Here is a 12,611-nt window from a genome sequence, read left to right as displayed (position 1 = left end):
ACATGGATTTGGGGGTATTTTTAAAAATGGATTTGGGATGCTGCTGCAACAGTTGAGTAGGCACAAGGGGTAGTGTCCCCAGGTATCAATTGGCTGAGTGCGAGTAGCCCTGAGGTGCTTGCCAGGGCAGGTTTTGAACAGATGGGGCCAGGACAGGGCAGCTTTTTATACTGCTGGGGACAGCACAGGTGCTGGCTGCAGGCTCTAGCCAGGCAGGGTTATTTTGCTCCAAGAGGCACAGTTTGCTCCACAACAAAGTGCATGTCCAAGCACGTGCGCTGAGGCAAAAAGCCCTGGCTCAAATTTGCATTGCTTCTGTTTGAGCTGCTGCAAGCGCACATGCTTGCATGTGTGGATGTGCCCAATAAGAGCAAAACTCAGACCTCTTAATAAAAATTTGTTTTACTACTACTTCTCTTGGATAGAAGTGAAGAAGGCAAAAACTCAGATTTTTCATTCAGTCTGAATATCTCTGGAATATCTGAAAGTCTTGGTGTGACTCCTTCAAGTTTCTTGATAGCCACGGAAACTGGTAGTAGCAAATTGAATGCTCCTTGAACTCGAACCTAGAACACACTGCTGTAGAGAATCTGCTTCCAAATGTTTACAGAAATAATCTGGGATACTGTCATCTATTGAAGCACATTGCAAACAGTTCTTTGTGCGCAGCAAATGATGTAAACGCTTTATTGCTGAGCCCCATCTAGTTTCTCCTGGCAGTAAAAGTGCACTTTCCTTCCCCTGCTTCTCTTTCTGTAATTTGCTCAAAGTCTGATTAGCTGTATGATGATTGTTGAATACCTTCACCATCGCTTTGTAGTTTACCAATATTGCCTTCATTGTATTCACACTTACTATGTCCTTTTGCCAGAAGATTCAACCCATGAGCAAGACAGCCAAATACTATTAAATGAGGATACTTTGCCTTGGATATTTGCCATGCAGCTTTCATGTTACTTGAATTATCAGTTACAAGGGCTTGTACCCTGGAGGGATTTACACTTTCAATCTCTTCACTCAGTAATTTGGCTATTCACCTCTATGATGAGAGTGCTTTCAGGAATATTGGTTCAGGTGTTACTAACATAATATTCAATAAAGGATTTCCTTGTATATCAGTCCATCAATCTGACATCAGTCAGTGATTCTGCTTGACCAATCCTTTGAGTAACCATTGTTTGAACTCTGTTATACTCTCTATCTAAGAGAGAATGTGATAAGCAGTAATGTGACGGTAACTTATATGTTGGGCAAATTAGTTTGTAATGTTTCTTCTAGTATTGATTTTCAGTTATGGAAAGAGGTGTACCACTTGCAAAAATAGCTCGACCTAATGTCTCACATGCCTTTTCTTGATCTTCTTTTGACACTTTGTCCACAAAACTTGGTAAAAAGCTTGACTGTCTTAAACAGCTACTCATGGTGGATTGCATATCTGGTGACAGTGATCTTGAACGTGAGGATCCTGCTGCTTCCTCCCCCAGACCTGGCAGCTCAACATTTTCATTTTCCATTTTTGCTAATCTGTTATGTCACTTGAGCTATCAAAAACAACAAAAGGGGGGGAAAGATTTTTATTTTAGCCTATTCTAGTCTGGCCTCATCCATCAGAAGGAGAAGCGGCAGGAAGCTTGCTTCCCCCCTCCCTGCCAGAAAGAACACTGCTGCTCAACTTGCTGCTCAGCTGGCCTGGGACTGCAGAGCCAAAGGGAAGTATGGTCTGGCCTCTGTCATCAGCCAGAGGACTAAGCTCACTGCTGGGTTGAAATAGTTAACTATCTATTATGTAATTTAAAAAATATATTGTTAAGCCTAAGCCACTTCAGGTGTTTACTGCAATCAGAAAAGCAGGATACAAATATTTTAAATAAATAATAGTCCAGAGTTGATTAATAACTTTTAAAATTATGTTTTACAACAGTATAGATGCTAATCTATATTGTGTGTTGTTTAACATATTAATTTGTGTACTTAGGATTCCTGAAGTAGATTTTTCTCAGATGGTGTTGTTCCATTGTATTAGCTTTCTGTATATGGTTTGTACTCTTTCAGGGCAGTTTCTACATGTTGTTAAATGTTTCTTCATTCTTGTTGTATTGTTAGCATACTACTGCCTGCAATTTTTACATTTACCAACTTCCTTCCTTCAGTGGCTTGAACTTCATTCTGATGATGCCACACGCTATTTTTTTTTTTCTGATTTGGGCATTATTATGACTGCTTCAAACCCAAAGCACTAAAAAACTAACAGATCTTAAGCAAACACTTCCAACTTCCCCCCACTCAAGATAAGAAATGACACACTGCTCTGTGTCTGCTGAACTGAAAGTGAAACAAATTAACCATAGTTTGGTTTTGCTTTCCATTGCAGTCTGAGATGAAATAATTTTAGCTTTGGTTCTGATCTGACCTGCACAACCAATTAGGTGAATTCATAACTTTGATTTTTGGTTTGGATTATTATGTGAGTGTATTTACTTTCCTGTGTACAAATCAATAAAACATATATGTATTCTCTCACTTCCTAGTGATAATCACTTGAAAAACATTAATTACAACTTTGAAACAGCTAAGTTTGCTTAACATTGTATTGGCATCCATTCATTGTTACTAATGAATTTTATGAAACGGCTACAAAATTGCCCATCAAGAAGGACAGACTCCAGGTCCATATCTGTGCCCCCTGCCCTCCCCTCCCCTCCCCCAGGTGGATTAGTATGTACTGGGGTCCTGAAAAATGGTGGGGGAGGGGGCAGAGGGCAGGGCCCCTTCTCCTTCTGGTGCTGGTGGGGGAGGCTGGGTGGACCCTGCTGGGGTGGGGAGGGCACATGTTCCCCTCTTCTCGCTGCTACCTACCCTTCTGTGGTCTCTGTCTCTCTTTCCACACCCCCCATGGACACACAGACACAAACATACTCTCCCTGCCATAAACACAGACACATGCAGACACAGACAGGCACACACTCAACTCGCTCTCTGCACATGCACACACAGACACATACACTCTCCTTGTCATGAATGCGTGTGGAGGTGTAGGCATGCACACATGCGTGTAGGGGCGTGCTCATTTGGAGGGAGAAAAAGATTGGGGGGGCTGAGCATGTGTACGCCCCCCCATGCGGAAGTCTGTGGGGGAAGGTTGGGGGTGCAGGGAGGGCTGGGGGGCTGGGGCAGGGATTGGGAGGTAGTGGAGTGGAGCCAGGCCCAGACTTGGGGCCTGCTGTGCCTATGTGGCCGCGCTTTCCCCTGTGCCTGAGGTCATGGCCCCAGGAAACTGCGGTCCTTTGGGCCCGAACTGGCCCTGGCTGTGGCCCGAGACTGTCTGCGTGGCGGGGGGCAGTGTGGGGCCAGCCTCGCCTGCACTGCCAGGCTGGGTGGAATAGAGCCCTGCCCTGGGTCATCCTGGGTGGCTCATGCATGGGGCAGGGCGGTGCAGCTGCGGGCTGGGCTCTGCCTTTGCTCCTGGCTCCGTGCCTCACTGCTTTGACAGCATGTGATGCCATGTGCCTCCTGCCTGGCCTGCCCCCTTGGCACTCAGATGGTGCTGCGCTGCGCGTTATCAGAGCAGCCACAGAAAGGCAGGAGCAGAGGCAGAGCCCAACCCACAGCAGGCACAGCTGCTGAACTCAGACTGGTAGGGCAGGTGGAGTGGCACACAGGAGTGGGGTCTGGTGGTTTGCAGCCTGCCTGCTCCTGGCTAGAGTGTCTGACCAGCTGGAACACCCACCCCTGCCCCCCGTGACACATCACTCGCTGCAGAAAACTTATATTTTGTCAAAATAAAGTAATCTTAGGATAACGAGGCAGTGTATTCTAGAGCAGTGGTCTCCAAAGTGGGGTGCACGTACCCCAGGGGGTGTGCAAGACAATGGATTGGGGTGCAGGAAGAAACTAGAACTTCCATTATATTTATATAAATATACCTATATTGGGGATGCGTGCTCAAAAATTTTTTACTGACAGGCGTGCATGATCAAAAAAGTTTGGAGACCACTGTTCTAGAGGATGGAGCACCGGACCTGGGATTTGGGAGACCAGAGTTCCATTCCTGGATCTGCCACTGGCGTGCTGGGTGACTTTAGGCAAAACCCTTTAGTCTTTTGTAGATGAAGAACTGAGGCAAAGGAGGGTAATATTGACCCCTATTATGAAACATGCTTTGAGCTCTGCTGATTAAAAGCAATATACAAGAGCCATGAATATATTGAGATAATTGCCGTTTGCTTAATTTTTATTCACATAACTAGCAGATTAAATTGCCTTTTGAGCCTGTTTTTGTTACTGAAATGGGAGAATAACTATGATTGAGACTAGTTTGGTCTCCTTGCTGTGGTGCTTCTAGTGATCACAAAAAATAGATGAAAGCCCAGGGGAAAGTGTAGAGTCAGACTTGCCAGGAACTGCATTTAGGTTTACTGAAATGGATTTACAGTTGAATTACCATAAACCTCAGAAGCTAGCAAAGTCTGTGGCAAGGAATATGGGATGTTGTAGATCAACATACAAAGTATAGTTTTCCAGAGGGCAGAGCTCTGTACTTTTGATTTTTAATTTTTTTAAACATAGTAGGAAAGTGAAAATATGTGGGGGTGCAGGAAAAAGCCTGACACTTGGGTAAACCAGAGTGTGTAATTAGAGGTTTTAAAGACTATTTATCTGATACACACATGATTAGAAGTTGTTGCACACCCTGCTCTAGTGTCTGCAGCATGGCGGATCCAGCTGGTGGCCAGACTCCATTTCCCAGCAGCTCCTGCAGCCAGTTCCCGTGGAGACCCTGGCAGTGGTGGTGTCCTGACAGCATGGGGCCAGGGTCTCCATGGAGACTTGGCGCTGGCAGGGTGCACAGCTGGGTGGAGAGTTGCTCTGGGGCTGGATCTTGCATGGTTAAGAGCCAGGGCAGAGCTGCAATCCACTGCCTACATTATCCTGCCTGGGGTATGTGGGCAGCAGAGCACAGCTCTGCCCCAGCTTCAGATCATGCTGTCACTGCTGCAAGATCCCAGCCGTGGGCCCTGCCAGCACTGCTGGGGCCAGTCTCCATGGAACCCCTGGGCCTGTGCTGTCATGGTGTGGCCACTGTTGGCATGTCTATGGAAACCAGCCACAGTGATGTGGACAGGGGCTGCTGGGAAATAGTCTACCCCAGGCCAGACTTTGCCTGCCCTTACACTAGGGTATATTTATCCCATTTAAGTAAAACAAACAAACAAACAAACAAAACAAAAAAAAAACCTGAGTAAAACAGTCATACTATGTTTCTAGATAATAGTTTAGTATAGTTTTCTTACGTGAAGATTTGTCTTTCTGGTTTTCTACATACTAAACTATAGTTACTTTCAAATCTGAAAAGATTGTGTTCAGCTTTCAACTAATTTGTAGTTTCCTTTGCTGACAGGTGGACTGATATGATAAGAACATTTTATATAAATCCATGAACTAAAGACCCTATCTTTTCATTACTGAACATAACACCCCCCCGCCACACCCTCTGCATTTTGAGGCTTGTCTTTCCGTTTTAAGATTTTGATTAAGGAAATGAAATGTTTTGTTGTATCTTCCTATTTCTGAGATGATGAAAATATTGCTGTGCTGCTTAGTAAACAATGTAAAGGCTACACGGCTGAAACAAGTATTTGGCAAGTTCTGTTGGTGATTGAATTTAGCTGATAAGATGTATTTTTGGAGGAAAATGACCTTTGCAACGTGTATAGCATTTTTTTCCTTCAAGTTAACACAGTGGAGGGAGTGAATATCCTGTTACATCACAATAATTTCTTTTTAATTCCTGTTCAGTCTCAGTTGGCATTAAGTAACTTGGGTTAGCTGAATGCTGACTACTTTCTTTACATTTGAAAGAATGGAGCAAGATTCTTCATTGCTCAGTAAAATTAATGAGGCTTCTGGATGTATTAAATCTGTTCTTGAAAAAGCAGGGAGCCTCCAGGTTGCACTGAAGCCAGAGCCTACTATAGAAGATAAAGGGCTTACCAGTAGTTCTGATGATCAATGTGTACTCCTGGAACTAAATCCCACTGTATAAGTATCCTTGATCCTGAGATGCTTGCCCATGTTTTCTTCTTGCTTCCCATGTAAATAGAGTGCAGTTTTTATTAGTTGACATGTGAGCAATGTAAACTTGAAATAGCTTTCTTGTAATTTCAACAATTTAATGCAGAAATGGTGTTTTCAAATAATTTAATCATACTATAGTTTTTTAAGACTTCTGAAGAATGGAGTTAAAAAAAGTTTACAGTAGTAAAGCTGATATTTTATTGTTTATGACTTTGTAAACTGTTGTGTTTTACATCTTCTAACCTCCTAGTTATTTAAATATTAAAATACGTTTACTGTGGATGGGCAGTATTATGACACTTTTTCCTATTAAGCATCTTTGTCCCATTCTTTCTCTTTCTTCCCACACTTTCTATACTGCCGGTATCTTGACTCCTGTTTTCTAGGGTCATATGTGCTCTTTCAACAGCTACTTAATGTTTTTCATAGTTTCATAGTTTCTAGGGTCGGAAGGGACCTGAGCAGATCATCTAATCCAACCCCTTGCCATGGCAGGAAAGAGTACTGGGGCACTTTTGGCTTTTAGTCATCCTCTTCACCCAGGTCTTGGTTCTCTTCTTGTTTCCAGCTGATAAGCTCCCAATTCATAGTAGAAACATTTTGTTATTAATCATGAAGTGCATGGCCTTGCACTTGTGTTCATGTAATTTCATCCAGTTTCAATTGCTTCAGTTCTCCAGGTGATTCAGCTGATGTATGATGTTCCAGTCCTCTGATGCTTACAACTTTGGCGTCATCAGCAAATGCTATTAGCATACTCCTATTTTATGTGCCAAGCTAACTAAACTTGTAAGTGAGGTCTCTTCCAAGACCTGTCTTGAGAGGAACTACTCTAGTAACCTCTCTTCAGCATTGATACTTACCCTTTCAGTGTAACCGGTTGTTTCCCCTTCAGCCAGTCCATACGCACCTTTTAGAGTTGTTCTAACTCCTTATCTCCATTCACTAATAATTCTCCTGTTGCACTATTTCAAATGCTTTACTGAAGTCAAGATGCATTAGAACCGCAATTTCTTTGTCTAAAAAAAAAAAAAATCAGCTATCATGTCGACAAAGGGAAATTTCATGTTTTATTTTCCATATCTTTAATTATTTCCTTCAAAACCTTGTTTTGAATCTTTGCATACTGCTTGAACTAAGACAGGTATGTCTGTAGCGACTTGGGTACCTCTTCCTTTCCTCCTTTTGAATAGTTATCTCACATGCTGTTTTCAGAGTAAAAAAGTTATCCTTGACTTCTTTGACATCTGTTATCTGCTACAGGACCTGCAGTTTAGTGTGCCAGTCTTTCAATTTTTTTTGTCCTCCTCAATGTGAATACATTAAAGCTTTTTAATCTTTGCTGCTGCTTCAGATGTGGTAACTTGGATTATTATTCACAATGTCAATAGCCATGCCACCTTTTATGTCCATATCAGTGTCTTTATGGCAAACTGTAGCCAAGCAAGTATGCATATATGCTTTGACCCATTTTTATAACCTATGTGTTTTGGTGTGGTTTTAGGTATGGCTTTTGGGCCATACCTAGATTGACCTTCTCTTGTCTTTCCTGTTTTCACTGCATAATAGCTCTACTTAATCTTGCTTTGTTTTCTTTTTTATGTATATGGCTGAAGAACCTTTTGCTATTTGTTTTAATTACCATTGCAAAATTTCTTGGCTTGTATTTTGGTAACTTACTTTTATCCTAGTGCTTCTTGATCTCAAAAGCCTAAAGTATGTCTCTTCTTGCTGATTAGTTCTGTTTTCTGTACCTGGTAGGCTCTCTGCTTGCTTCTGGTTTGTTTTTTTTTGTGGGGAGTAACCATTCTCACAGTTAGTTTTTTGTCTTTGGCTCGTTTATAATTGTAGCACTTTTTGGCTTTGAGAAATGTTAAGTCTTTTTGTATGATGTCTCCTAGATCCCTAATAATTTCAGTTGCTCTTTCTGGACTCAAATTTGCCCGTGTATGTCTTGAAGTGTGGTGCCAAAACTGGATGCAGTACTTGAGGTGAGGCCCTGCCAGTACAGAGTTGTTTCCTTTGACTTGCAGGTGACACCTCTGTTAATACAGCTCAGTATGCTATTATAGGCTTATATTGGCAAAAAGAGCACACAGTTGGCTGTCATTCTGCTTATGGACTAATATATCCTCTGGGTCTTTGGGCAGGACAGCAGTATAGCCAGTCATTTCCCAGTTTGTTTGTACGTGTGATTCTTCCAGGCTAAGAACAGAACCTTGCACTTGTCCTTTTATTTAATATGAAAATCTGTTCTAAAAAAAATCCTGCTCTGGCAGCAGCCTGTTCCTGTGAGCAGGTAAAAACTCTTATAGTCAGTAAGTTTAGAACTGAGTTGTAGGATAGGGTGAGTACTCGAGGATTTCAACCCCCTGCACAAATGTAGAATATGCTGTTCTTAAACCATCCCAAACATGCTTATCCATCTCTTTTGTGAAAACACCCAAATGAGGAAATTTCTTGTTCCTTTATCTTATGGTCTTTGCACGTATAACTTTTATTCCCCCCTGCAGTTTTATCTAAATCTTGCTTCTCTTGGTGTCTGTTTTCCTGTATCATTCTTAAAAAGAAGTGCTTAGAACTGGAAGCACTAAAATTGCTGAGGCCCAACCCATGCTGAGTGGTATCATCACCTTCCATGTCTTAAATGCAATACTTAGGTGAATACAGCCTAAGAATGCATCTGTTTGTTTCCTGTTCTTTCTGGGGGGGTTGTTTTGTTTCTTGCAATGGCATTACATTGCTAACATGTGTTGAGTTTGATCCATCATGACGCTGAGGACACATTTGGCAGTGTTACTGTCTTATGGTAGGGTAAGCAGTGTTACTTTCTAGCCACCTGTCCCTTATTCTGTCTGTAAACATCCTCTCTCCTCAGGTTACACCGTATTTTTTTGTCTTTGAATTATTTTATTTTGTTGTCTGCAGCCCAGTTCTACAACTTTATTGTAGATCCTGTTGATTTCTGTGAGTCCCCTGGGACTTAGATTTTTGGATTGCTTTAAATGCTTAAAAATAAGGGCTGTGAAGGGGTCTTTTATTGTGATAAAGTACCTCAGCTGTATTGTGAGCTATGACTCTTCAGTTGAGCAGGGTCAAGCTTCTGACAGAGACCGAAGGTGAAAAATTGTGGTTTTCCACAGTTGTGGAAACCAAAGGTAAATGAAGTAGACAGCAGCTGTAGGTTGCTACATGCATGACTGAAACATTCTTCAGCTATTGGAGTACTTTGGCTTTACATACAAGGTAATACTGGAGGATTTTGAAGTAAGTGGAGGGTGGAAATAACATATAATAGCTTAATGAACAATGGCCCTTGTTGAAAGCTGGCATTTAATTGACTCGGTGGTTTTTAAAGTGAGCTGATGATGGGTCTAGGTCCTAATGGGTATCAACCATGACATCTGGCACTAATGTTATCACAACAGCTGGACCTTTTGTTGTTGAGGAAGATCAGGGAAAGTGTGGGTGCTTTACTAAATGGAGGAGGCAGCCTCATGACAGATTAACTTAATAACAGGTTTCAACTACCTGAAGGGTGAAGAAGATGGAGCTAGACTGTTCTCATTGGTGGCAGATGATAGAATAAGGAACAATGGTCTCAAGTTGCAGCAAGGGAAATTTAGGTTAAATATTAGGAAGAACTTTCCTGGTAGTAGGGTAGTAAAGCACTGGAACCAGGTTACGAAGAGAGGTTGTGAAATTTCTATCCCTGGAGGGTTTTAAGACCCAGGTAGACAAAACCTTGCCTGGGATGATTTAGTTGGGGATGGTCCTGCTTTGAGGAGGGGATTGGATTAGATCAGGGGTTTCCAAACTGTTGTACACATACCCCTGGGAGTACGCAGGACATCCATGTGGGGTATGTAGGAGGAAGGTGGACTTAATTTTCATTATTATTGGCATTTAGGGGGTTAGAATATAAAACATATATGTTGGTAGCAGTATGCGGACAGCTGGTAAATCTGGAAGGGGGTATGCAATAAGAAAAAGTTTGGGAACCTCTGGACTAGATGACCACCTGAGGTCTCTTCCAACCCTAACTTTCTATGATTCTAGCCAATGGTGTAGCTCAGGCAGATTCGAGATGAGGAAACTTGCTCTCTTGCTAAGTTATAACGCATTTTTTTGCTCCCAAGCCTCTGAACAAAGACTTGTTGCCTTAGCAGTACTTATAGTGGGGGCCACCCCTCCACAGAGGGAGAAAAAAGGTGGAGCATGCTCTTTTGTCCCTGAGTTTCTCTTAATATCCAAACTGAGGGCATTTCTCTTCAGCTAACTACAATGGTCCACAACTAACGAATATGAACAGTGAAGCTTCCTGGCTTTGTGTGCATTTACCACGGTATCCATCTTTTGTCTCTACATTTAGGTAGTGGACTGTCTGAGCAGTGTCATTGCATTTTGTCATGAGTGGGAAGTCAAGAACTCTGTTCTTGGTCTGGAGTGCTCTTTAAAAATAGACCTGTTTGCATTGGAGTGAAATAGTGCCAGCTCAAGGCTTTCTTTTTTTATTTTAATGAGACTGGTGGAAGAGTCTATTATATATCTTCCCCTCACCCCCCAATTCCCTGGGCCATGAAGGTACAGCAAAACAAAGCTTGGGTCACCCTGATGGCATATGCCTGGTCCAGGACCTTTGGCACACACGAACACCTAATTGCAAAAACACCTTCTGTTTTTGCTCCCCAGTTTGCTCTCCCAGGACGATGACTGCTCTTAGGTCTGTACTCACTTCACCTACCTGCACGGATGCTGGATGGTTTTTGTACCTGGAGTGCATCTGTTTCACCTCTGACAGATGCAGTATGATACATGACAAGAAAGGCTCCACAAGGTGTACCTACTTGTGCTTAGTGATCCAGATTCTTGTTATGGCATCTAATGTGGGGTGTTTCCCCAATGCTGTCCTTGATTCTAAACTACCTGTTGGAACTGAGGTATTTGGACCCATTATCTAATTCAAAGTTTACCCAGCAGTAAATTTAATCTGTCGCCCCCTGTCAAGGACTATCCAGTTTTCTCGCAGCCTATTGTGTTGAGATTTCTGAAGGGATGGGCAAAGACATTCTTCTGCATTCAGGATCCAATCTTTGTCTTTACTGCAGTAGTGCATCACCATTTGAAACAATGGCATCTGTTTTGCTGCAAGACTTTTTTGAAGACAGCTTTTTGGTGATTACTTTCACCGAGTGAGTCAGTGAAAACTAAATCCTAATGGCAGACCTATAAGTCTTCTGGTAAAAGTCTTCAAAGGCTTGGGCTATGCATACCCAAGGGGGCTTCCTCTCCCCCATCCCCATTTTCGAGATTAATGATGTGGGTTCTTTAAGAGTATAGAAGGAGGCAAGAATGTGGAGGGCTTTATATCCTGTAAAGTTAAAAAGCAGTGATAACAGGTAATGTTACAACCCTTTCCTAGGAGGAATGTGCTGACACTACTAATCATGTGTTATACTTTTTGGTTTTGACTGCTACTTGTACCATTACCCTTTTCTTTTGTGTAAAATGGCAGCCCATCTGAGAAGCCAAAATTAGTATATGTTTCTGGACTGTTTAGTTGTGCAAGTTTGCTGACTTATTGATCTGCAAGAATAAAGTTAAGTGTTGCATAAATGTTTTTTTTTGACAGTATTACACTTTCTTATAGTCTTTTCTCCTCCCATTACTGTAGAAATGAAGACCTAAAGCAGATGTTGGAAAGTAATAAAGATTCTGCTAAATTGGATGCTATGAGAAGGATTGTTGGGGTATGTGACACCTTTTTTCTTTTTGGCAATAAATGTTGTTGCTGGGTTTTTTTCTCTGTGTATCTCCATTTAGTAGTTAGTATTGTATTTGTTGTTGGCTCCCCAGTAAGCTAATATGGCATCATAGTTCCTAGACATGTCAAAGCCTTTCACTCGTTGTCTCAGTCTACCTATAGGAAGGCCTTTAAGTAAATTGAGAAATGCATTTGAATTTTTAGGAAATGTTTTACCCACAATTGATAAATTGTTGGCAGCATTTGAAATAAAATGTCATGAATTTACTGTTGAAGTTTAACAAGTGGAAAATTGGATGCTATTTCCTAATTTAAAGTTTCATATTTACTTTAATGAATAATAGGCAAAGCTTTATGTTAAACCTCAGTTACAAAAGGTTTTAATAACTTGTTTTCCCACCTGTACATGAAAGTCCCAAGACTGTCACATGTGAAGAGGGTTGAAATTACAAATAGGCTTCATCTAATGTAGTAGGCAGTCACCTACAAAAGCTCATGCCACTTGGAACCACTTAGATACTAAGTGCTACCCCCCTCTGCCTTCTGCTTGTTGGTAATGTTGTCAATTATACTGTCAGTGTAAGAGTCGTGTTATATTGACTTTCTCTTTTTTTAAAAGAGAGCAAAAGACCTGTAAGTTTACCTACAATCAGAAAAAAAAAAGAAACGTTTAAGCAGAATGTTTTAACTAAAAGATGTCTTAGCACAAACCTTTCTAACTGCACGTATTGTATATTCGCATATAGTTGTCCCTGCCTGCCCCCCCCCCCCA

The 12,611-nt window shown here is 41.8% G+C and overlaps 1 protein-coding gene across 1 annotated transcript in view; it reads left to right on the top strand.

The window, feature by feature from the left end:
* Window positions 1-12,611, top strand: part of AP3B1 (adaptor related protein complex 3 beta 1 subunit) — a 344,453-nt gene that overhangs the window by 31,846 nt on the left and 299,996 nt on the right. The window contains exon 2 of the mRNA XM_019518249.1: window positions 11,750-11,825. Coding sequence (XP_019373794.1) covers window positions 11,750-11,825 — 76 coding nt within the window. The remainder of the gene's footprint in view (window positions 1-11,749; window positions 11,826-12,611) is intronic.

The sequence above is a fragment of the Gavialis gangeticus genome, unplaced genomic scaffold (genome assembly GCF_001723915.1).
Source record: "Gavialis gangeticus isolate Ggan-Ray unplaced genomic scaffold, GavGan_comp1, whole genome shotgun sequence".
Classification (NCBI taxonomy): domain Eukaryota; kingdom Metazoa; phylum Chordata; order Crocodylia; family Gavialidae; genus Gavialis; species Gavialis gangeticus.
Note: the sequence above shows the minus strand (reverse complement) of the source record. Positions and strands in the feature narration are given on the sequence as shown.